Source organism: Lithobates pipiens, unplaced genomic scaffold (assembly GCF_037356315.1).
Source record: "Lithobates pipiens isolate NorthernLeopardFrog02 unplaced genomic scaffold, aLitPip1_a1.2 Scaffold_23, whole genome shotgun sequence".
Lineage (NCBI taxonomy): Eukaryota > Metazoa > Chordata > Amphibia > Anura > Ranidae > Lithobates > Lithobates pipiens.
In genome coordinates this window covers 279,974,459-280,002,118 of record NW_027507785.1, presented here as the reverse complement: position 1 = coordinate 280,002,118, position 27,660 = coordinate 279,974,459, and the positions used below count along the sequence as shown (strand labels likewise).

Genomic DNA, 27,660 nt, shown 5'->3' with positions numbered 1-27,660 from the left:
GAAGAATGCTCCTTACATTAGTGGCCATAGAGAAGAATGCCCCTTACAATGGTGGCCAGTGAGAAAAATGCTCCTCACCTTGGTGATCAGTGGGAAGAATGCTCCTTACATTGGTGGTCAGTGGGAAGAATGTTCTTTACATTGGTGGTCAGTGGGAAGAATTCTCCATTACATTAGTGGTCGATGGGAAGAACGGCCCCTAAATTGGTGGCCAGAGGGAAGAATGTTCCTTACATTGGTGGCCAGAGGGAAGAATGTTCCTTACATTGGTGGCCAGAGGGAAGAATGTTCCTTACATTGGTGGCCAGAGGGAAGAATGCTCCTTATATTGGTGATCAGTGGGAAGAATGCTCCTTATATTGGTGATCAGTGGGAAGAATGCTCCTTATATTGGTGATCAGTGGGAAGAATGTTCCTTATATTGGTGATCAGTGGGAAGAATGCTGCTTACATTGGTGGCCAGATTGAAGAATGTTACTTACATTGGTGGTCAGAGGGAAGAATGTCCCCTTACAGATAGCTAAAAAGATCACTGCTGTCAGCAGTTGCTTATCTAAAAGGCAAACATTGCTCAAGGAACCTCTATAGCAGGGATATGCAATTAGCGGACCTCCAGCTGTTGCAGAACTACAACTCCCATGAGGCATAGCAAGACTTTGACAGCCACAAGCATGACACTCAGAGGCAGAGGCATGATGGGACTTATAGTTTTGCAACAGCTGGAGGTCCACTAATTGCATATCCCTGCTCTATAGGAACTGGATGTTTCGACTGAACTCTGGTTGAGGAAGGCTTTTGTATAGCAAAGATGTAGTTGTGGTATATCAAATGTGTACTAGAGAATTCACTGTAAGTAATGGATTTCCCTACACTGACGCATTATTGAAACTTGTGTTTGATGCTTTGCATATGATGTTCTCAATCCTTACTATGTGAGGATACTGATAGGTAATATATACAGTACTATGGTAATATATAGTATACTGTATTTAGAAGATTTATACAAATATTCTCATGCATTACTACGAGGAGAAACAAAAAGCATATTTGTATACAGATGCTCTAAAGGCTTACTATGGGGAGTATAGAGGATACTGATATACAATGAAGTCGTTACTGTGTATGTGGATGTTATCGTACCTTACTATACAGAGTAGAAATAATATTGATAGGCAGTAGTTGATTTGGACACAGATGTTCTAATATCTTACTAGGAAGAGGAGAGAGTATACTGATGTTCAATATATACTTCATACACAGATGTTCTCATACCTTGCTTTAAGGAGGAGAGAGGCTACTGATATAATATAAACTTTATATACAGATGTTCTCATACCTTACTAGGAGCAGAAGAGATGACATTGATATACGACTTATAATCTATGTACAGATGTCCTCATAGATTACTTTAAGGAGGAGGAGAGAGCATAATAATATAAAACATACATTTTATATACAGATGTTCTTATAGCTTAATATAAAAAGCAGGACAGAGGATACTGATATACAACATACATTTTATATACATGTGTTCTACCTTACTAGGAGGAGAAGATGGGATGCTGATATTCTACATATACCGTAAATTATCTACAGATGTTCTCATATCTTACTAAGGGGGAGTGAGTGATAATGATTTGCAACATATACTTTATACACAGTTTTTCTGATACCCTTGAAGGAGAAGGAAGAATATGGATATACAATATCTACTTTATATAACAGATCTTCTCATACCATACTATGAAGATTAGAGAGGATACTGATATACAACATATACTTTATATATACAGTGGGGATCAAAAGTTTGGGCACCCTAGGTAAAAATGTGTATTAATGTGCATAACGAAGCCAAGGAAAGATGGAAAAATCTCCAAATGGCATCAAATTACAGATTAGACATTCTTATAATATGTCAAAAAAAGTTAGATTTTATTTCCATCATTTACACTTTCAAAATTACAGAAAACAAAAAAAATGGTGTCTGCAAAAGTTTGGGCACCCTGCAGAGTTAATATCTTGTACTGCCCCCTTTGGCAAGTATCACAGTTTGTAAACACTTTTTGTAGCCAGCCAAGAGTCTTTCAATTCTTGTTTGAGGTATCTTTTCCCATTCTTCCTTACAAAAGTGTTCCAGTTCTTTGAGATTTCTGGGCTGTCTGTCACGCACTGCACTTTTAAGGTCTATCCATAGATTTTCAATAATGTTGAGGTCAGGAGATTGTGAAGGCCATGGCAAAACCTTCAGTTTACGCCTCTTGATGTAATCCCCTATGGATTTTGAGGTGTGTTTAGGATCATTATCCATTTGTAGAAGCCATCCTCTCTTTAACTTCAGCTTTTTCACAGATGGCATCAAGTTACCATCCAAAATTTGCTGAAATTTTATTGAATCCATTTTTCCTTCTACTCGTGAAATTTTCCCTGTGCCACTGGCTGCAATACAACCCCAAAGCATGATTGATCCACCCCCATGCTTAACAGTTGGACAGAGGTTATTTTCATTAAATTCTGTGCCCTTTCTTCTCCAAACGTTCCTTTGCTCATTCTGGCCAAAAAGTTCTATTTCAACCTCATCGGTCCACAGAACTTGTTTCCAAAATGCCTCAGGCTTGTCTATATGTTCATTTGCAAAGTTCAAACGCTGATTTTTGTGGTGAGGACGTAGAAGAGGTTTTCTTCTGATGACTCTTCCATGAAGACCATATTTGTACAAGTATCTCTTTATAGTGGAATAGCGTACCACAACCCCAGTGTCTGCCAGATCTTTCTGGAGGGATCGTGCAGTCAAACATGGGTTTTGAATTGCTTTTCTCACAATCCTGCGAGCTGTTCTGTCTGATATTTTTCTTGGTCTTCCAGATCTTGCTTTAACTTCCACTGTTCCTGATGACTGCCATTTCTTAATTACATTCCAAACAGAGGATACTGACATCTGAAAACGCTTTGCTATCTTCTTATAGCCTTCTCCAGCTTTGTGAGCGTCAACTATTTTCAGTTTCAGTTTTCTAGACAACTGCTTAGAAGAACCCATGGTGCTGATTGTTGGGGCAAGGTCAGATGAGTCTGGCCATTTAAAACCTTTGAGATTGACATCACCTGGTCTTCCCAGATGATGATTGAGAACAATCCATGACACTGGCAGGTCTCAGCTTTGCAAAGGGGGCAGTGCATGCTATAAATTCTGCAGGGTGCCCAACCTTTTGCAGACGCCATTTTTTTGTTTTCTGTAATTTTGAAAGTGTAAATGATGGAAATAAAATCAAACTTTTTTGACATATTATAAGAATGTCTAATCTGTAATTTGATGCCATTTGGAGATTTTTCCATCTTTCCTTGGCTTCGTTATGCACATTAATACACATTTTTACCTGGGGTGCCCAAACTTTCAATCCCCACTGTAGATGTTCTCATAACATTTTATGAAGATTAGAGAGGATACTGATATACAACATATACTTTATATATAGATGTTCTCATACCATTTTATGAAGATTAGAGAGGATATTGATATACAATATATACTATATATACAGATGTTTGCATAACTTACTATGAGTATTAGAGAAGATACCAATGTACAACATATGTTTTACAGTATATACAGATGTTCTCATACTTTACTAAAAGGAGAAGAGAGGATACCTATGTGTAATATATACTTTATGTACAGATGTTTTCATACCTGGACATAACTGTAATGCCCCATACACACGGTCGGACATTCCGACTACAAAATCTGTCTGTTTTTTTCTGACGGATTTTGGCCCAAACTTGTCTTGTTCAGAACGCAGTGACGTAGAACACATACAATGGGACTATAAAGAGGGCAGTAGCCAATAGCTTTCATCTAATTTATTCTGAGCATGCGTGGCACTTTGTCCGTCCGAATTGTCTACACACGATTGGAATTTAAACGATCGGATTTTGTTGTCGGAAAATTTTAGATCCTGTTCTCAAACTTTGTGTGTCAGAAATTCCGATGGAAAAAGTCAGCTAGAGCCCACACACGATCGGATTTTCCGACAACAAGATCAGATCGCATATTTTCCGTCGGAAAGTCCGGTCATGTGTACGGGGCATAAGGAGGGAGGATACTGATATACAATGTACAGATGTTCTCCTTACTAGGAAGAGGAGGGAAGATACTGATGTGTAATATATATTATACATATTATATAACAACGTTCTTATATCTGACTGGAAGGAGGAGGGAGGATACTGACACATTGTGCAGCAGAGGTATGATAGGGATGTAGTGCAGGACTATGCAGTGTATGGATGTAATACATACTGTAGATCTTTATATCATCTCAATCCAGCAGATACTACAATGTAATCTGATGTCATGACTTCATACGCAGTGAAGTTTGCTGGACATTCAAAAACTCATGTAAGATTAATTCCTAGCATCCTCTGTGCTTTGTACATTCACTTTTCCAAAGTCTATGCATTTTCTTAGGCATATATTTACATTGTATATATGTGTACACTCTTTGATATTTATTGTGTATATATGTGTATATTCTTTAGTATTTATAATGTATATATGTGTACACTCTTTGATATTTATAATGTATATATGTGTATATTTTTTAGTATTTATAATGTATATATGTGTACACTCTTTAGTGTCATGCAGAATAAATAATTCGATATAAAGGTACTTTTAGTAAAGTGTTGGCCATTGTTGGATGTGTGTTGTAGTTGGAGGGTGTGTGCATTATAGAGATGAGAAAAGATCCTCCTTCATTTATTCCCCCTCTCTGTCCCCAGACCCGGCTCTCGGCTCCTGCACTGTGAGCCTGGCACTGGGCACATTCAGAAGACATGAAGAGTGCCCGTCACTAAGGGAAGAATCAGCCCAGTGACACCGGACAAGTAATGTGCTACTGACCATCGCTACTGCAGCATGAAGGGTGAGTGATGCCGCCTGTACCCACTTACCTTCTCCTGGTAACCATAGTTTGGGCTGTACATTGATAATCTCCTGTATGATGTGTTATGTTTTAAATCCTAAATCAGCTTGTAACTCTGTTACTGCTATGAATGATCACTCAGTTGTTGAACACATACAGTGCTTTAAAAATCTGAAACAATATTGGGTTTAGAAAAAACACGGAACCCTTTGCTGTCCATGCCGGGGTTGTTCTCTAATTTTCTTACTTAAGCTGGCCTTATACTAGAAGAATTTTTTTTTAAATATTTAACTTTAAGAACATTTGTTTGATTTTCTAATCATTAGTGGGGTCAAATCGATGTTTGTTTTTGTACCGCAGTGATGAGAAATTTTGAAGGAGCAATATGGAAAACTGTTCTATTTCTAATGCCCCGTACACACAATCAGATTTTCCGACAACAAATGTTGGATGTGAGCTTGTTGGCTGAAAGTCCGACTTTGTGTATGCTCCATCGAACATTTGTTGTCGGACTTTCCGCCAACAAATGTTGGCTAGCAAGCTCTCAAATTTTCCACCAACAAAACATTGTTGTCGGAATTTCCGATCGTGTGTACACAAGTCCGACGCATGCTCGGAATCAAGCAGAAGGAGCCGCACTGGCTATTGAACTTCATTTTTCTCGGCTCGTCGTACATCTTGTACGTCACCATGTTGCCACGTTTGTAATTGTTGGCCGTGTGTATGCAAGACAAGTTGGAGCTAACAACTTTCAAACAAAATTCTACGGTTTTGTTGTCGGAAAGTCCGATCGTGTGTACAGGGCATAACAGTGTACTTGGCTTTTGTTTGATAAAGTGCATTAGTTCCAAAATCAAATGCTAAGCAAACTCAGCTTTGAAGTACTTTAGAATGACATTTGTCAAGCCATTGAATGTAATGTGAATTTTTGTACGAATGTTCAAACAAACATTTGTTTGAAAATCTATTAGTGTAGTCCATGGCCAGCTTGAGTCTGAAGACTCTGATCCTAGGACCAACGTACTATAGGTAGAAAGCAGGGAATCTGCAAGTAATTTTTGGACTGTGGGAGAAATGAGATCACCCATGAACAGACGGAAGACATTGAGGCTTCATGCATACGGTACAGCGGTATGCAGTCACTATACCCTGCGGTGCAGGTGATGTACGGTTCCTCTGCAGCTGCTATGTAGAACTATTGCTATGTATTTATCATGCTTTACCTATGTCTGGCTGGTTTCCTATTAGCATCAGTGGTGAATGCATGATCCCTGCAGGTTAAAGAACCCCGAAACCTAAGAACAAATGTTTATATGGTGCAGCTTACCACTTTTTAGATGTGGTGGCTGCATTTGTTTTTGGGGGGTTTCCCCCCTTTATTTTGACCTTGTCATCCTGCCAGTATGTCACTTCCTGTCCTAGGGTGCATGTACATTCACTCTGGGTGAATGGAGGCTAAATCTAATTTTATTAGGCTATTTTCTCTCTGAGTTGAATGTTATTCCTTCATACAGAATAGATTGAATTGAAAAAATACTGCATAATGGCCACTAGATGGAGCTGATGATCATAGGAGATAAATACTTAGGGCCCTTTCACTATGGCAGCAATCTCAGTGGATCACAGAGAGCATTACAGCAGCACCTGCCAGGCATTCAAGAGGCAATTGATTTATTTTTTAAATCCCAAAGGGAACTTTGTATTTGGATACCGTGCCACAACCAGGCCAAGTGGCTGGCTCACAGATGTAGCACGGTCATATTGACCTCAATGGACCAGTTTGACAGGTGGCCTGACATAAATTTGCCAAAACATGTTTACTACACTGTCCGGGATTGAGGTGGTTGGCCAAGGGGTAATAAAAACGTATATCAACCATCTGATTTTGCTGCCCCTTTGCCACTTGTGTGCATGGCCCATATTTTCAGATATAGTCAGTTCCATTTAGTGACCATAATACAGTAATTTCCTGATTCACTCCATTCTGCATAAATGAATAACATTCAGCCAAAATGAGTAATAAACTAGTAACATTCGATATTACCCCTATTTGCACAGAATGAATGTACATGCAGCTTCATAGAAGGAATAACCCTACAGTTTTTTTTATAAATAAACCCATAAGGCTAGGTTCACACCAAGGGGTTGATTTACTAAAAGCAAATAGACTGTGTACATCCATCATCCAATCCATAGGGCAGCCAGTTCATTTCAATGGGCTGCCCTATGAGCGACAAATGTAGCAAAGTAGCTCATGTACCTTCGCACACCCGCAAAAATGTGCACTTTAGAGTACTTTCCTTAAATAAATGCAGCCTACACATGGATTGAAATTCAGCCAGTTCAGCAGTGATCAGCTGCAATACGATCCTTATGTGGGCAGGCTGATTTTACCCAAGTTAATCCATCAATCGACTTGTTTACAACCATCCTGTCGTTTTTGTTTTTTTTTGCTTTTAATTACTACCAGCGGCTATAGCTGCTAGCAGTAATCACTGGGTTCTGCTGGCTGGGAAGGCTCCCTGCACCCTCTTGGTGGAAGGAAAGAAAATCGAGTCATCTATGGGCTGCTTTTGAATCAACTGTCCTATTGAAAACATTGTACTTACTTATGTATCTGATCTCTTCCCTAATTTTAATGGTTGTTGAAGGAATGAAGAAGATGGATAGCACTGAGCCACTGAGGTCATCATCTAGTGTAGTGGTCTCTAAACTGCAGTCCTTTGCTTGCCTTTATCTGGCCCTATATGTATAACTTTTGCCACCGACACCAACAATGGGGAATAATTCCTGCCACTGACACCAACAATGGGGCACTATTTCTTCCACCTACACCAACAAAGGGGCATAATTCCTGCCACTGACACCAACAATGGGGCACTATTCCTTCCACCTACACCAATAATGGGGCATAATTCCTGCCACTGACACCAACAGTGGGGCACTATTCCTTCCACCTACACCAACAATGGGGCATAATTCCTTCCACTGACACCAACTATTCCTTCCCTTAATACCAAAGATCAGGCATTGGGGGTTATTTACTAAAGGAAAATCCACTTTGCACTGCAAGTGCACTTAAAATTGCACTGAAAGTGTACATGGAAGTAAAGTCGCTGTAGATGCGAGGGGGACATGCAAGGAAAATAAACAGCATTTTAGCTTGCACATGAGTGGATGACAAAATCAGCAGAGCTTCCCCTCATTTCAGATCTACCCCTTAGATTTAGAGCGACTGGACTTCCAAATGCACTTGCAGTGCAAAGTGGATTTTCCTTTCGTAAATAACCCCCATTGTTTAATCCCACTGTGCATAGTCCGGCCCCCCTAAAGTATGAAGGACATTAAATTGGCCATTTCTTTAGGAAGTTTGGAGACCCCGGATCTAGAGGGTAATCTACTAACCTCTACATTTATTACAGCACAAGATTTATATAGGAGTAACCATGTACACATTTAAAGTAATATTAAAAAGTACTTTAAGGTAATGACTAAAATAATAAAAATATGTGCTCTCTAAATATAACATACACTTTCTTTGCAAACTCATGTTGTTGCTGCCAAGTAATCAGCGGACAATCAGTCAATATGAATGACTTTCCTTCCACTGGGAATACGGAATACCAGAAACTGATCTACTTCTGCAGATTTCTCATTTCAGATTTATTCTGTTTGAGGAACTGACAGGGTCATTTTAAAGCCTAATACCGGGATTATTTTTTATTTATTTTTTCAGAGAGAGTGCAGAAGTTTACATTTTTTCCTTTGTTTTTGTTTTTTTTATATCAGCCTGTTGGCTTTTACCACGCAGTTTGATGAGCAAAATTTAAAGTTTTCAGTTCCCCCAATTATTTCTAAAAAACTTGAAATGTTGCAGTTTGTTGGAAGAACAACATCATGTAATGTAAAGTACTGTGACTATATAATGAATGCATTATACCTATCTATGCAGCAGGTGGCACTGCAGTGTTATTATAGTGTGTTATCTATGGTTATGTAATGAGAGGAAGTGTTTGCTTTCCTTACTGTTCTCTTGTATGCTTCTTGTTGCTGTTCCTGTTTCCATGTTGTAAGACATAATCTAATATCCTCCATGAAAGTAAAGCATATTGCTGTATATAAGAAGCTTCCAACACATTATTTCAATACTCTGCACAACACCGTTTTGGTTAAATGTATTAAGCCTGGAACACACAATGAGAATATCGGATGAATGCTCGTCCATTTTTTTTTTTTTTTTTTTTTTTTTTTTTTTTTTTTACATGCTAGTCTCATATTGAAAACGAATAGGTTACTAGAATTCCAAAAATTTTTGTAAGACAGGATATAACGTCCTGTGATGTTGTAATATATTGTATTCTATTGTACTGTAATGTATTATTTTGTTTCAGAGCATGCGTGGTCTTGGTCACTCGATTTTTTTTTACGGGTAAATACTGTACTGATTAAACGGAAATGGTTAGTTCTTATCTTACGAGAAAAAATGTTGTGCTTTTCCCTTTGGATAATTTCACATAAACTGTCATAATCAGCTCTTGCCAACTGTGTACTAATGATCAAATTATCAAACGATCGCTCCAAAAACATTATTTTTCATCCGATTTTCTCATCATGTGTATTAGGCTTTAGAGTCAATAGGAAAAGATCATCATGATACATGCATATTTTTCTTTGCTACTGATGGTGTACAGAGTGGCAAAGGATCAAAGGAGAGGTGAGTATATGCAAGGGAGTCCTGATCATGTAAAGTGATTGTAAACCATAACCTTGTAAAACAACCCATTCAGTTTAAAATGGAAATGCAGTGCAAAACATTTTTGTATATATTTAAAAAAAAAAACATTATAAATATTTTTTTCCCCTTTTTTATAAGTGATTACATTCCCTCTGTTCTCCGCTGCATAAGAGCTGAGGGAGGAGAAGCAGCAGCACAATGAGCTTCCCAGTGAATGGCTGTGCAGGAGGGGGGGAGGGGTGTCAAGACAAATCTGATCATTGGAGGGGAGCATACTGAGTTCACAGCATAGCTAGAGAACTGACTACGCTGTGCTCACCTGCTTAGTCTGGTCAGTTTTTAACAGAAAAGGAAGGGGACTAGCAGGAATACCAGGGATTTCACACAAAGGAAGCAATACAAAGGGACCTTTTCATACAAGTACATGGTACAGCAGGCACATATCAGGAATATGAAGTGTTGAGGTAATAAACGCTTTCAATTAATCTGTTGCTTTTAAAAGGGAAAAGAAAAAAACAACAAGGTTTCCTCAAGGAAGAAAGAAAAAATGGATTTGAGAATTGAGTTTGAATTTGGATTAGACTTCCATCATCCTAAATCGCTTTATAAAAATTATGCAACACTTGCATTGGGAGATGCCCCTTTGGACTTTATATATATATATGGCGGCCAATTGGCACGTCGGGTTCAGGTTTCCGGATTGTGAGAATGTGATGATAAATTATTTTCCAGATTTCGTTAATTGTCTTCCCGACGTAGTAACAGCCACATTCACATGTGAGCAATTAACATTACAATTAACGTAATGTTTGGGACGAAAATATCGTCCATTAGGTAAGTCGATTCCTCGGGCGCCTGTCCTTATACTGACAATATGGGCAGCCCCCACATGGAAAGGTGCCAAGAGTTTTACAAGCGTCACCTCTGTGGGGTTGATATTCACTAGTGACTATCTTGTCACTCACAGAGGGAGCTCTCCTGTAAGTAATAGCTGGTTTATCTGGAACAAATTAAGATAGAGATGAATCCATTGTTAATGAAAATGCACAACAATGCAATACTTTCCGAAACATGGTTGGTCTATGGTTGAATATCCAATCTGCTGATTTTACCGTTGTGGATGGCACTTTCGGTCAATTTTTGATATTCTATATATGTTTACTCATTGATGCATTATTGCAATTTATGATTGTTGGATATCTGTATGTTATATGCACTGTTTCTTTTCATTTTTATTGTGTATATTAATAAAGTTGGCAGTACTATGCCTTTTAATTAATTATCTAATTTATATACATCCCTTATTCTGCCATATAATAAGTCCAAAGGGGCATCTCCCAATGCAATTGTTGCATCATTTTTATAATTTCCTCAAGGAAGCGCTATCCCATAAACATAACAATTACTGTATACTATTATAATTATTATACATACATTTATTGTATTTATGTATAATAAAAATAATAGTATTATGTATAATAATTATAATAATAGTATAATTGTTATGTTTATAGGATATTACTGCCTTGAGGAAACTTTGTTGTTTTTTTTCTTGTTTTTTTATGCAAATTTATAATTTTATGGTAGCAGCTTTATTTTGATTTTTTCACTTATTTTTATACGTGAGGGGTTCCTCCTAAAACCTGTAGCACTTTAGTTTATTAATCTGTTGCTTTGCCTACATGGGGTTACCCCATGGATAGTAATGGACATGGCTGTCTTTACCTCCACATATGCTCAACATATGCTTTCAGGAGTGCCTTTACTATGAATGGCAAGGCTCTGCCTATTTGCATCTTTTTAAAGATGAAGTCTAGCTAAATAATAATAATAAAAAAATCCCTACAGTTTTATGGCCCATGCACGCGATCAGAAAATTGTACCGATTTTGAAGCGGTTGTGTGATAATGTAATCATTAGTACACAGTTTTCGAAGCCAATCTCGTCATATCTGATTGGAAGCATGAACATTGTTCTTGTACGATATCAGATCTTACGATTTTCATTTAATCAGTACAGTTGTCACTTTAAAATACATTACAAATTGACTACAATACATTACATCGCTTCTGAATGTGTATTCTGTCGCACAAAAGAAAATTTGTCACTTTATTAAACTCTTCATTTTTGATATTAGATTAGCATGCAAAAAAAAAAATCACGATCATTCGTCTAATAATCTTGTCATGTGTGCCAGGCATTAGTAACATCACTTACCTGTAATGAAGTATATCTCATGTTGTGCAGACAGCTGGATCTTGAATAAATCCCCACTGTAGAGATGACCCGTCCTCTTCCTGTCTCTTTACTTGCAGTGCTGCAATTGTTAACAACTTTGGGTCTTCAAGCATGCCCCCTCCTCATCCACCAAGAAAAGTTCTTTCATTGATTACCTTGCTTTGTAATGCCCTCTGTGCAGGGGCGTAACTATAGGGGGTGCAGCAGTCGCGACCGCAACCGGGCCCTGTGATGCAGGGGGCCCATGCAGCCCCCTCTACATATGGCCGGCAGCAGCATAGGCAGCTAGGGGTACCAGTGCACCATGTACATGGGTGGCTGGAGGTGGAGGGTGACTAGCAGAGCTCCATGCTCGACTATCCCCCCCCCCCCGAGTCCGGCCCACTCTGCACTGCATACTTCTCCCGGGTAAACAAACTTTAAGCACACAGATGCAGTGCAGCCCTATGAGAGCCAGCTCTCGGAGGACACTGCAGGCTTGTCTGCCAGCCCTCCTCCTCCCCCGTCATACACAGATGATGAAAGGTCTTTCTGGGAGATATGCTGATCGTCCGTCCAGCACATTGGATGGAGCCCAGGCCAACATGGATGAGTGTGCGGCCTACAGCTTGGTCATGGTGAGTGATAGGACCCCATCCCCCACACACCATTACAATCCCCTCGATCTCCCCCTGGGGACAGGGACCCCTTCTCCCCTGGGGACAGGGACCCCTTCTCACCTGGGGGCAGTAACTTCATCTGCCCTGGAGAAAAGGACCTCATCTCTTCTGGGGACGGGGACCCCATCCTGCCTAGGGACAGTCCCCCAATGGGGCACCTAAAAAAATGTAATAATAAAAAAAACTACTGATACCAGTGGTGGAACTACAGGGCTCACAAAGGTCATACCTGTGACCACGCCCTGGAGTTCCACCGCAGGACTCGGAGGGAAGGGCCCTGGCTGGGGTTCAGGGGGGCCCTTCATGGTTTCTTGCATCGGGGCCCTGAAGGTTCTAGTTACGCCATTGCCTCTGTGAATAGGAGGGAGTCTGATAAATCATGGGATTCTCTCCCTCAGTCACAGATCATGTTGCAAGCAATGCAATCCATGAAATAACTTTTTTGAATGGAGGAGTAGGAAGGAGTGTCCCCTTCGAACCACCTGTACTGCTATTTTGAAGAAAAATTGATCCGCACTCCGGTTGTTGCTCTTAAAATGTCTTTATTTTATTGAATAGTCACAGTGAACAAACCCAGATTAAGTCAGTTGACATGTTTCAGCCTATAAGGCCTTAGTCATGTGGTTATGACTAAGGTCTTATAGGCTGAAACACAACAACTGACTTAATTAGAGTTTGTTCACTGTGGCTATTGAATAAATTGAAGAAATTTTAAGAGCAACAACTGGAGTGCGGATCAATTTTTCTACATTACTCAGCCAGGGACCTGTAGGTAAAATTAATATCTCCTAAACATGCACCTTTAGGGGATATTCTAGCGAGCATCAGCCGGAGACATCACCGGCTAATGTGCTCTGAAGGAACTGTGCACTGTGCCAAAGCCATGACTCCTGCGTGAATTGCGTGGGAGTAACGTCATCGCGGCTCGGCCATTCAGGCTGCCGGAGCCCACGAACCCGAAGGAAGACCGGGTGAAGATGGAAGCCCTTTCAGTGGTGACAGCACACCACTGGAGGGCTTGGTAAGTAGGTAAGTACGGTATTTCAAAATGTGCTAGTATGTGATGCATGCTAGCACATTATGTAAAGGGGATTTTTTTTTCTCAATGCCATGGTTTACTACCGCTTTAAAGGAGTTGTAAAGTCTCAAAGTTTTTCACTTTAAAGTGGTGTTCCGCCCACCGCTGCAATAATTAAAAGCCAGCAGCTACACATTCTGCACTGCTGGCTTTTAATAATGGGACACTTACCTGTCCTGGAGTCCAGCGATGTCGGAATCAGCTGTTGGGTGCATGCCACTGCCAGTAAGGGAACCTGGCAATATAGCCTTAAGGCTTCACGCCCGGAACCCTACTGCTACCCTATGTGCCAGGCTCCGCTCCACTCTCCTACTGGCCTGGCGGGAAGGGGAGGAGGAGGCAGCCGAGCGCTGAAGTTATGGACCGGGGCCATGGCTCCTGGAAGTGGTAACAGGATACCTGTCAAAGACAGGTGTCCGTTCCCCCGCAAAAGGTGCCAAATGTGGCACCAGATGGGGGAGGAGACAATTCCGTGGAAGTTCCACTTTTGGGACTCTATGCATTCTATGGATAGATTGGATAGATTGATAGCAGCAGGAGCCATTGGCTCCCGCTGCTGTCAATCAAATCCAGTGACACAGGAGTCGGTGAGCGCCAAAGTCAATGGACGCAGCAGCAGGACTCGTCAGCGCACCCACACAAGTGCCCCCTTGGCTCTTCGTGGGGATGCGGAGGAGGAGCCAGGAGCGCTGCCCGGGGGACCCCAGAAGAGGAGGATCAGGCCCACTCTATGCAAAACCCTTGCACAGAGGAGGTAAGTATGTTTGTTTTTGTTTTTTTAAACAAACCTTTACAATTACTTTAACCATGGCGACACTGGAGTTTCAGACACAGGAAGAGGACAGGGCATCCCTGCAGTGAGATTTTCTTCAAAATCCAACTACCTGCACAACATGGGGCAGGTAACTGATGTGAATAAAGATGTAGAGGATGTTTTTCCCCTAAACTTCAGCTATAAAGTAGCGCTAGGAATACTGCAAGATGAAAACATGGCCTGGCCACAAGGCTGCAACTGCTGATCTAGGCCTGTATCTGAGGTCCACCATTATAGTCACACATATGATGAGGAGGACAACACTTATGGGATACAGTGGTGTGTTTACAACTCTAGTTACCCTTTAAATATTGTTTTCCAATGACTAAATCATTTGCAGACTTGATTATTATGATATATTACAGTCGCAGGGTCATTTTTTTTTCCTTGTCCCTGATCCATTTTAGCATGATGCAACTCTGAGAAAGGAGGGGGGTTTGTTTTAATATAAAAACTGTTTATTTACACGATGAGGTAATTGATTCCATAAGTCTCATGAGAGCTACTAAATTCAGTAATGTGTGTGCTGAGTCCCCGTGTTTGCCTTCTTTGTTAGCCGGCTGTCACTGGGGCTCCTGCGGGAAGAGAAACAATACTCTGCAAGATGATTTTCTTCTACTATCCAAAGGGCCTCTCCGCAGACAAGGATTTTGAACAATGAATGTTCTTCTTATTATTATATTATGTTCTTATTCATTCTTTTATTTTTTTATTTATTTTTTTATTTTTATTTTTTAAGTTGTGGATAGAATGGGGACAGATAAGAACCCCTTTTTTAGGTTTTACTGCTGTCTGGGGCTCGATTAGAGAGATTTCTCCTCACTTCCCGTTCTATGGAAATGAGGAAAAATCTGCACAAGGGAAACGGACAAAACAAAGCTGATATTTCCCCACATAAAGTGGTATTGAACCCAAAAGGAAACATTTATTATATTGCAGCTTGCCAACTCTTAAGCCTCGTACACACAATTGGATTGTTGGCCATCAAAACCGTGGACTTTTGTCCGAAGAGCGGTGGCCCAAACTTGTCTTGCATACACACGGCCACACAATTGTTGGCCAACAATTACGAACGCAGTGATGTACTAGACATACTATGTGGTTTTTCAGCTCTTTAGCACCACCCTTTGGGCTCCTTCTGCTAATTTCATCTTAGTAGAAGTTTGGTGAGTGTTGATTCGCACTTTTTTGATTTCACACTTTTCATTTCGCACTTTTTAGTTTGTTTCTGAAAGCCCGTTCGTCAACCAGACACATTGCGAAATCAGAGGAGATAACGTGTTATTTATTATTGGCCTTTGAGTTATTGCTTTGACATTATTTTTTTGGTTGAATAATGATTTGATTTGGTATATTTTCTATATTTTTGGATGCATAGAATGCACTTTTTGGTTAAATTCTATTGGCAGATAGCATGTCTAATTTTATTTGTTTTCTTTTTTTAATGCACAATAAAAGAAATGTGTGGAGAATAATACTTGGCTGTGCGTTTTACTTCAAATGACAGTTTGGGAGTAGGCAGTTACAATTTAAAAAAACAATGTCAAATTGACAAGGAACACCAACATAGTTGTATCTTTGATCTTAAAAACTACAGGATAATGATGTTGTGGTAACTTGACCAAATAATAAAAAAAAAAAAAAACATGATAATATTATTCTTGATATCACTAGAAAAAAAAAGCCTTTTTAAAATTAATTTGCAATAACACCATCAGTATCACCAGCAAAGCAGCTTCATTATTATCCCATTAAAGAAGAAGAGAATGTGCGCTGCATTTGGAGATTTCATAATTTGCTGCTTCACGAATGTTAATTCTCCATTACGAACGCTAGTTTACAAGACCAACCGCTTCTGGCTCATCCTTGCTTCCGAGCATGCGCCTTTGTACTTTGGACTTTTGTCCGACAGACTTGAGTACACACGCTTGGAAAATCCGATAACAGACATTTGTCCGCAGAAAATGTGAAAACCTGCCATCCAACATTTGTCTGCGGAAAGTCCGAAAACAATTGTCCGATGGAGCGTACACATGGTCGGATTTTCCCGACAACAGCCTGACATCGAACATTCCGATCTTTTTAGGCTTTCTTTCCTTTAGTTTCACCTGGAGATCTGTCTGATAAGTATTTTCTTCAAAAGAGCACCACTTGTATCAGTTTACAAGGATGAGACAACCCATCTATCACTGGCAGGGGTGCTTGCATGACCAGCTTTTATTTATTCATGCAAAACCTTAATCCCCAAAGGAAAAAACTGTTTTCTGTAACTAATTAAAAAGTGTTAACTGCAGTTTGGCTTCAATTTTTGAGTGCATTTAAATCTGTGAATACATTTAACACCCCCCCCCCCCCCCCAGACAGACAGTGCGCTGTTGGCTGTGCACCCTGTGCTCCTTCATCCATAATGGAGGCACTCTAATACAGGATGTGTGTTACTGGCTAGAACACCAGGTCAAAACAGAGGGGAAAAAAATAAAATGATTGGTAATCTGCAATATATAAAATTTTTGGTTTGGAGATTATTGCTGTGCTCACACTAGTGCAAATTGGATGCAGATTTCCCCGCATCCAGGTCGCATGACAGGTGATTGGTACCGGCTCTCTATGGAGCCAGTTCACACATCTCCATTGCGGCTGTGAAGCGGCTTGCACAGGAGTCCTGTGCGTCTTTAGCTCAGTTTCAGGGCCAAATTCAGGCAATAATTCGGCCCTGATTTGTCCCTGAAACAGAGAACAGGAATGTACCGGACCCCTGCTGTGAGCCGCATCCGGCAGCAGTGGGAACCCAGCCTAAAGCAATATTAAAGAAGAACTATATGCAAAACTTTTTATTTCTATTTTGGATAGAGTATTGCCATCTGTGTCCCATTGCGGAGCTTTACCTTCACTTCCTTTCCCATAACCAAACAGCAAGTGAGAGGGAATCCCTGCAAAGTGATATTAATATCTTTGTTTAAAAATAAACATGTTATACTTACCTGCTCTATGCAGTGGTTTTGCACAGAGCAGCCCAGGTCCTTCTCTTCTCGAGTCCCTTGGCAGTACTCCTGGCTCCTCCCTCCTGCCGAGTGCCCCCAGAGCAAGCAGCTTGGGTAAACAATGGGACTTCCGGACATGGACACTTTAGTTAGTTACTTTAGACAGCAAATAGAAATCACAATAGGTGCTTTGGCTAGAGGCAATTATACACTATAGAGGAATATGCTTTGTTCATATGTCATGTCAGAGGTTTATAACCACTTTAAAATCCTCCCTGGCATATGGCAACATTTGTCCTCTGCACCCACTGCAGATAGATGCAAAGAGTTTCCAGCCTTTAAAAATCTGCCCATGCATGAAGATTCAAGTGATATATACAGTATCTCATAAAAGCGAGTACAGACCTCACATTTTTGTAAATATTTTATTATACCTTTTCATGTGACAACACTGAAGAAATGACACTTTGCTACAATGTAAAGTAGTGAGTGTACAGCTTGTATAACAATGTAAATTTGCTGTCCCCTCTAAATAACTCAACACAAAGCTATTAGTGAGTACACTTTTGTTTTGTGTGGCCACCATTATTTTTCAGCACTGCCTTAAAGTGGAAGTAAACCCACTTTTTTAACTTTTACCTACAGGAAAGCCTATAATAAGGCTTACCTGTAGGTAAAAAAAATATCTCCTAAACCTGTACGGTTTAGGAGATATTCCCCTCGGTATGCGCCGCTGACTGCAGCGGCGCATGCGCACAAGGGGGTTCTCTCCGCGAAAATCCGGCAGCGCTCGTCCGGCCGGATTTAAATCTCCCGCGCGCATGCGCGGGAGTGACGATATCGCGGCTCCGGCCACTCACAGCGCCGGAGCCGCGATACCCGGAAGAGACGCCGAGGGAGCATGTCGGCTTCCTCGGCGTGGATCGAGCGAGATGTCGGGGCCTCGTTCTAAGGTAAGTATTTCATAATGAGCTAGTATGCGGTGCATACTAGCTCATTATGCCTTTTGCTTTGCAGGTTTAAAAAAAAAAAAAAAAAACATGCGGGTTTACTACCGCTTTAACCTTCTTCTGCATGGAGATCACCAGAGCTTCACTGGAGTTCTCTTCCACTCCTCTACGATGACATCACAGAGCTGGTGGATGTTAGAGACATTGCGCTCCTCCACCTTCCAGTTCCTTCTGCTAACTTTGTGTTAGTAGAAGTTTGGTGACTGTTGATTTTAGAGGTCGACCGATATGGGTTTTTCTCTGGCCGATGCCGATATTTAGAAATTGCGGCGGCCGATGGCCGATATATGATGCCGATTTTTTTGGGCCGATATGTTAGGCCGATTTTTTTTTTTTCCTTTTTTTTTTCCCCCTTCATCTCATAAAATCTAAGTTGGACACCTTTCACACTGGAGTGTTTTTCAGGCGATTTTGGGCTAAAAATAGCGCCTGTAAATTGCCTTCAAAACGGCTCCCCTGCAGTCTGTGTGAAAGCCTGAGTGCTTTCACACTGAGGAGATGCGCTGGCAGGACGTTAAAAAAAAAAAATCCTGCAAGCAGCATCTTTGGAGTGGTGTAAACCTCTCCTCCACCACTCCTGTCCATTGAAATGAATGGTCACCACTGCTGAAGCGCATGCAATGCGATTTTGCAGCAGTGCTTCACTCCCCCGCTAGCAGCCAAATAGCGGGGCTAAAATGGTAAATCGCTGCTAAAACTTGCAGCGTTTTACCGTCAACGCCTGCCCAATCCAGTGTGAAAGCAGCCTTAATAAGTGATGCAGAAAATTTCTTACACATTTATTAAACAAAACAAACCTCCAATCAGTTCACTTGTATGTATAATTTAGATTAAAAAAAACTATTTATTAAATACACAAAAACAGGTACTCAAAACTTTTGGACGAAAAAAAAAAAGGGCTAACTTGCATTTGAAAGACCTTTGCGCAAATACCGTGTCACATAAAATATTGCAACAGCCGCTATTTTATTCCCTAGGGTCTCTGCTAAAAAAATATATATAATTTTTGGGGCTTCTGAGTGATTTTCTAGCAGAAAATACTGGATTTTTACTTGTAAGCAACAAGTGTCAGAAAAGATTTAGTCTTTAAATGGTTAAACTGAGAACTTCTACACAGGGAGTTCAGCCCATTGAAGAAGAAACATTGTATCACTTTGATCTTTTCTTGGCAGCCTGCCCAGAGAGGAGGAAAGTCCTTCACTGATGTCTTCAGTCAACTTACATTGACTTCTATTACAGAAGTCTTTTGCAAGTCACGCTGAACATGTAATCGGCTTTTTTATCAGTACAATCGGCCGATGCCGATTAATTAAAAAATGCCAAATATCGGCCAATATATCGGCCGGCCGATATATCGGTCGACCTCTAGTTGATTTGCGCTTTTCTGTTAGTTTCTGAATGCCCGTTTGTCACCCAAACATGTTGCAGAATCAGAGATAATGTGTTATTTATTATTATTGGCCTTGAAGTTATTGCTTTGACCCAAGTCCAGTCCAGGAACAGGAGGAAGAGGATTTCTTGGACCAAAAATTGGTTGCTTTATTAATCGTGACCAATTATGTCACTTGCCTTATCTCCGGATGACGGACCCCTGCTTTTACCAAATTTAGGCAGTTACATTTAAAAAAATACAATGTCAAATTAACAAGGGACACCAACATAGTTGTATCTTTGATCTTAAAAACTACGGGATAATGGTGTTGTGGTAACTTGACCCCAAAAAAAAACAAAAACAAGCATAATAATATTATTCTTGATAACACTAGAAAATAAAAGCCTTTTAATCCTTTCCCGCCGAGCGTACGCAGATATGCGTACTCGGCTTCCGAAGGGTATACCGGGATGATGCCCGCACCTGCAGGCATCATCCCGGTACCGTTTTTTTCAGCAGGTGATTGGCTATCCAGGCATAACAACCGATGCGGCTAAAAGCCGCTCGGCTGTTATGCCAGAGGAGCGGGAGGGGACGTCCCCCCCTCCCGCCGCCTCCCGCCACTGTTACCGGTGCTCCCACTCGATCGGGAGCACCGTTTCAAGTTGCGCTGCCTCCGGCTGCTGGGGAGGAACTGGAATGAAGCCGTAATCGGCTTCGTTCCAGTCTCCTAATAGTAAACACGGAAGCGACGTCATGACGTCACTTTCCGTTTACTTGGCTGCCAATGGCGCCAGTTTTAAAAAGATATACGGTATTCAGAATCGCTGTTTTTGGCGATCTGAATACATTGAAGTGTAAAGGAGGGGTGGGGGGTCTTTTAGATCCCCGATCCCTCCATAAAGAGTACCCGTCACCACCTATTACTGTCACAAGGGATGTTTACATTCCTTGTGACAGCAATAAAAGTGATCACATTTTTTATTTTTTTTTTAAAACAATTTAGTCATTTTAAAATAAATAAAATAAATTAAAAAAATTTTTTTTTAAAGCGCCCGCCGTCCCCGCGAGCTCGCGAAGCAAAGAAAACGCATACGGAAGTCGCGCCCGCATATGTAAACAGTGTTCAAATCACACATTTGAGGTATCGACGCGATCGTCAGAGCGAGAGCAATAATTCTAGCACTAGACCTCCTCTGTAACGCTAACCTGGTAACCATAAAAAATTTTTAAAGCATCGCCTATTGAGATTTTTAGGTACTGTACTTTGTCATCAATCCACAAGTGCGCGCAATTATAAAGTGTGACATGTTTGGTATCTATTTACTCGGCGTAACATTATCTTTCACATTATGCAAAAAAATTGTGCTAATTTTACTGTTTTGTTTTTTTTAAATTCATGAAAGTGTCCTTTTTACCAAAAAGTTGCGTTTAAAACACCGCTGCGCAAATACCGTGTGACATAAAATATTGCAACAATCGCCGTTTTATTCTCTAGAGTCTCTGCTAAAAAAATATATATAATATTTGGGGGTTCCAAGTAATTTTCTAGCAAAAAATATGGATTTTAACTTGTAAACACCAAATTCCAAAAATAGGCTTAGTCATGAAAGGGTTAAAATACATTTGGCAGGACTCCATCAGTATCGCCAGCAAAGCAGCTTCATTATTATCCCAAGAAGAAGAGAATGTGCGCTGCATTTTGAGATTTCATAATTTGCCACGTTACAAATGTTAACACTAGTTTACAAGACCGCTTATGGCTCATCCTTGCTTCCAAGCATGTGTGTTTGTACTTTGGACTTTTGTCTGATGGACTTGTGCACACACAATTGGAAAATCCAATAAAGCCTCCCATCCAAAATTTGTCTGCGGAAAATCCAACAACAATTGTCCGATGGAGCATACAAACGGTCGGATTTTCTGCCAACAGCCTGTCATCACACAATTCCCGTCAGAAAATCCGATCATGTATACGAGGCTTATGTCCATGGATTACTGGAACCATGTCCTTTGGTCCGATGAGACCAAGATAAACTTATTTGGTTCAGTTGATGTCAAGTGTGTGTGGCGGCAACCAGGTCAGGAGTACAAAGACAAGTGTGTCTTGCCTACAGACAAGTGCAGCCCCAGACTCATGGTCTGGGGCTGCATGAGTGCTGTTGGCACTGGAGAGCTACAGTTCATTGAGGGAACCATGAATGCCAACATGTACTTTGACATACTGAAGCAGAGCATGATCCCCTCCCTTTGGAATCTGGGCCACATGGCAGTATTCCAACATGATGACCCCAAACACACCTCCAAGATGATCACTGCCTTGCTAAGGAAGCTGAGGGTAAAGTTGATGGACTGGCTAAGCATGTCTCCAGACCTAAACCCTATTGAGCATCTGTGGGGCATCCACAACTGAAAGGTGGAGGAGCTCAAGGTCTCTAACATCCACCAGCTCTGTGATGTCGTCATGGAGGAGTGGAAGAGGATTCCAGTGAAGCTTTGGTGAACTCCATGCCCAAGAAGGTTAAGGCAGTGCTGGAAAAGAATGGTGGCCACACAAAATATTGACACTTTGGGCCTAATTTGGACATTTTCACTTAGGGGTGTACGTACTTTTGTTGCCAGCAGTTTAGACATAAATGGCTGTGTGTTGAGTTATTTTGAGGGGACATCAAATGTACACTGTTATACAAGCTGTACACTCACTACTTTACATTGTAGCATTGTGGCTACCACCCTTGTGCATTAATATTTGTTCTTTACTCACGTTGATTAGTTTTTTATATATTTTTTTTGCTAGCAATCTGTTCGTTTTTAAACGTTATGTTTACTTTCTGCGACTCGGTGGAGTCAGTTTTTAAGCGCTCGAATTATTCGGTTTAATAAAAATCCGCTCAAACCATATTACACGATCGGGCGCATTTTTGTTTTGTTTTTCCTGGTGATATGACGTTTTGAGGCCTATGAGAGGATCCAAGCGGATTTGGAGATTACGTGATATCCGAAGGATTGGGTTGTTTTCCGGCTTCCTGTATCGAAGGATTGGGTCGGCTTCCGGCTTCCTGTATCGAAACGTCTATGTGATCGTATCTGCGCAGACTGACCTCCCTTAACAGGGGGTCACTGGTGATCTGGTAAGCCTCCATTCACTACTGGTTTACAGAGGTGAAGGGTCCACGTGGTCAAGCATCATTATTGTTGTTTTGAACAAACAAGATTAATCACTTTTTTTTCATATTTTACTTGGGACTTTATATTGTGTCACATTTTTTATGATTATTTGGCTTTTTAGTTTGGTTTTCACTCCATTGGACATTTGAGTTACAGATAAATGTCTTTTGACTTTATTGGACATTTGGGTTTTGATAGTATGCTTCACTAATGATTTTTCACATTATTTAGGTTTTTCACACTATTTATACATATATATTTTTTCTATTAAGTCACATTCATATTTATAGGCTAAGCGCTGCATTTTTACTTTTTCTATAATAGAATATGTACAAAAATGTGAGGGGTGTACTCATTTATGTGAGATACTGTAAATATAATTACATTTTTTCAGGCTTTTTCTTCAAAAAATCTTCTTCATTGTTCTTCATAATGCATTATTTGTAAAGCCTTTGATTCTGTACAAAAAGAGATTGTGCTGTTAATTGCTGTTTGTTGTTTTAAAAAATTGAGATCAGACTATATTTACCTTTTGGAGGATTGCACTAATCCCGCTGATACAGCCCCCTCCACCTTCCCAAACATTGGAATAATATTTTCAGATTTATGTTTCAAATTAAACTTAACAAAGGTTCCATTTATTTTCCGAGAGTAATGGTTTGTTTAGACTATCTGTGATTTGTGCTCACATTTTCCTAATTTTGCTGGAAATAGATCTTCATATATTTGTCAAATCGTTTTATTACAAAATGTCTTTGTATAAGTGGTGTGCTGTAATGACAATCTGACTAGTCATTGTATTCCTTGTCTAAAATAATAGCTCTTGGAAAATATAATTTAAATTATTGTGTGGGCGAAAGTGTCAGCGATAGTAAGTGTGGACCTCGCAATGTTAGCATGTGTTCCCACATACAGTGTATACTGCTACAACATCCCCAAAATCAATGTGGCCTGATATGCAAATAACGACTTCAGCTAAATAGTGACTTCAGGAATCTAAAGAGGAGCTCCGCCCCAAAAGGGTAAGTTCCACTTTAAGACCCCCCCTCCTCTACCTAAGTTGGCACGTAATTTGAGGGGGGAGGGGCAAGTACCTAGTTTTGACTTGTACCTGCTCCCACTTCTGCTCTTATTGCCTAGGCAATCTCCTATCCCCTCCCTCCCTGCAGTCTTCTGGGACCCGTTACAGGTACCAGAGGAATTATGTGCAATGGGCAGCTGGTTGTGAAGCTGCAAGCTGTCACAGCCAGGTGTCCACATTTACGATAGCGGCATCGGGAACCTGAAGGCTAGTGAAAAACTAGCCCAGGTGAGGACGGCTCTGGATCCATGGACAGGTAAATGTCCTATTATTGGGGGGGTGTGGGCAAGAGCAGCATGTGAGTGGTCACATCTCACAGGGCTCCCAACACCGATCCTTCTCTGATCATTTTCCAAGCCTCTATACCCAGCTGTCTTGGCTCTCTCCAGTGGCAGTACCTCTCTTTGCATCGGCGGTGGCTCCTGATCGTGGCAACGCTAACCATGCTGACCAGAAAGGCAGACAAGGAGGATGGAGCACGGCTCGACATCTAACATGGTGCAGCAGATTTCTCACAGTGCGGCCCACGTAGACAGATAAACCTAAAGACATAGTGAGTAAAACACCCAAATCCCTCAAGTCAGCAAGCAAAGATCCCCCTAAAGACATGCTATACTATGCTCAGATGCTAGCGGGCCCCTCTGGGCAGGGCAAGGTGGAAGATTTCACTGTCATACCAGCTATTTTCCACACAGGGACTGTGGATCAATCAGTGCAGGCCTCAGCTGCCAGTGCAGAACCGCTCTCCTCAGACAACAAAGAGGGTAAGGAAGAGAGCAACCTACTCTATCTGAAATACTTAGAGCATTGAACAAGTTCACTTCATCTGTCAATACACCATAAAAGCACTTTGGGAGGTTGAAGGAGAAGGTGGGATTGATACGCCAGGATTTACAAAAGTATAGAGAGCATACAATGGCAGTTGAAAGCATAAAAAGTGATGTGGAGGATAAGCTAGCCCCGCTTGTTAGAGACACTCAATCCACCGCAAGGCTGACAAAGGCCACAGAAATGAGAGCAGAGGATATGGAGAATCATCTAAGTTTAAATAACGTGCAGATTGTGGTGCTCCCAGAGAAAGTAGAGGGGAGGGACCCCACATAATTTGTGGAACAATGGCTGTTGTTGAGGTGTTCAGTAAAGGATCCGTCACTCCCTTATACTTGGTGGAAAGGGTGTATAGAGTTCCGTCAAGACCATTACCTCTGGGATGCCCACCGCGCACCATTCTGAAACGGTTGCTAAACTATAAGGATAAAGAAATTGTCCTCCGAAAAGCTAGAGAGAACCAGAACATCCAATAAAATGGAGTCAGGATATGCTTTTATCTGGACTTTTCAGCAGAGGTTCAAAGAAGCAGAGCACGCTTTGCGGATGTTAAACGGAGGCTTCAACATCTCCAAGTAACCTATGCCATGCTTTTTCCGGCCAAACTCTGTATCACTACCAGATGGCAAATGCACTTCTGTGAATCTGCAACCGATGTATCGGAATGGCTGGATGCTAATAAAAACACCCTACGACAGGCGAGGAAAGAAGCAGTGGAAGACGATTGACGACCTGCCCCCTTCTCCAACTGTCAAGCAGCAGAAATCATACATCAAGTTCATGTCAGTTATGTAGTTATGGCTGGGAGAATAGATTATCTTATTCCTACAAAAAGCTGATAAACAAGCTATAACTTTGACAGAGCTTTCATTCACATGTTTTAATCTAGGCCTGATGGCTTCTTGCCAAGGGCTCTTTGAATGGAGAGACCTCTTGTCCTCCATGGTTATGATACCTTTTTTGTTGCTAAATCTCTGTGTGACTACTTCAGGTCTTTTGGTATGGAAGGCAGCATAAGAGCATGCTATATGCAGATGTTACCATGCTCCTTTTGGGGGGGCACCAACACATCCTTACAAGAAGCCATGTCAGTAATCACCAGTTTTTGGACTTTTCTCTACATATAAATTGGACAAAATCTGTCATTATGCTCTTAGATGCTAAACCAGGGAACTTAGATTTTGCCCTATATAACATCCCTGTGGCTTCTAATTTCAAGTACCTAGGCATTAATGTCACCCCAAGACCCCTGGATTATCTATAACTGAACTTGTCACCATTAATCGCACGCATTCGGGATGAAGTCAAAAATTGGACTAACCTTAGGCTATCTGTGGTATGGAGAACTAACCTTATAAAAATTATCCTTATGCAAAAGTTACTCTATATATTACACAAAGACTGAAGGAGAGTGGCAGTCTGGCATTGCCCAGTCCTTTTTTTTTTCTATGTGGCAGCCCAGTTACAGCATATTGCTAGAGCCACAACCCGGTTCAAAAATAACCCTGATACAACAAACCATATTTTACACCACGTGACAGGGGTGGAAAATGTTGCAAATGGCGATACTATGATATTACGCCTTTATCCCATATCTTTGAAAATGGTAAACTGTTTACTTTCACCACTTTGAAAGCTAAATTTCGACTTCCTCAGAATATGTATTTCCACTATATCAAACTCCAGCATGCGGTTAAGACGCAAACTGGTTCTGAACTTTGGGTACAGACTCCAACACCTATTTTTTTAATTATGTCTGAAGTGGAGGTGTATAAGGGCTTTGTATCAAGATCCTATTACGTGTTGCTTCTCATCTTCCTGAGGTATTTTCCTTCAAGGGCTAAGGCCAGATGGGCATGTGATGTGGGGGCTTTTGAGGAGGAACAGTGGGAGGAGGCGCTACAGGCTGTGCAGATGTGCTCACTCAATATTACACGACAGTAAGTCCTAAACAGATTTAATCTTACCGCAGCAAGACTCTTCAAAATGGGAGTGAGAGAGGACTCTATCTTTGCTAGATGTTCTAGGGACCATGGTGATCTCATCTACCTATTATGCCGATGTTCCAAATTACACCGCTACTGGGGGAAAGCCCTGGATACCCTAAACAGGGTATTTCAAGTCACTATTAGATGGAACCCTAAATCTTGTCTTTTGTGTGTCTTGGATGACCTGCTGGTAGAGGATGTTACCAAACAGGCATTGGCCCGAGCTTTATTTCAGGCCAGGAAATTTATTCTCCAACATTGGAAATCCGCTGGTCCTCCTACATGGAAGAAATGGGTGGTCGCAATGGGGCACACACTACGCCTGGAAAAATGAATTTACCAGCATAGGGGAAGCCAGCACAAATTTTGGGTGGTGTGGTCTCCATGGTTGGGCACTCCTGGTTTTATCACCTGTTGTTTTAATATTGGACAGAATTTTGTGAATATAATTACATATGTGGTATAGTTATGATTGTTTTATAGGCTGGGCAGATCCACAGTGATGCTGAATTCTGATGCTGAAGTGGTTGCTTGGCTGCAGTGGGGATATTGTTGGGATACTAAAATGTGATACCTTTTATATCTATTGTATACTATTTGATATTATTCTTTAACCTGTATCTGTGAACTTTTTCAATAAAAGACAAAAATGCCCTATTGTTAAAAGTCAGAAGTTACAGGATTTGTAGCTGCTGACTTTTTATTTTTTATTATAGACTGGAGAACTGCTTTAAGTCATGCTTGCCCCCTCTCTTCTAGTGCCTTTTGAGCCTATCATACTTATGGGCC

The 27,660-nt window shown here is 40.9% G+C and overlaps 1 protein-coding gene across 1 annotated transcript in view; it reads left to right on the top strand.

The window, feature by feature from the left end:
- Positions 1-27,660, top strand: part of GLIS1 (GLIS family zinc finger 1) — a 213,351-nt gene that overhangs the window by 7,430 nt on the left and 178,261 nt on the right. The window contains exon 2 of the mRNA XM_077453321.1: positions 4,777-4,919. Coding sequence (XP_077309447.1) covers positions 4,913-4,919 — 7 coding nt within the window. The 5' untranslated portion in view covers positions 4,777-4,912. The remainder of the gene's footprint in view (positions 1-4,776; positions 4,920-27,660) is intronic.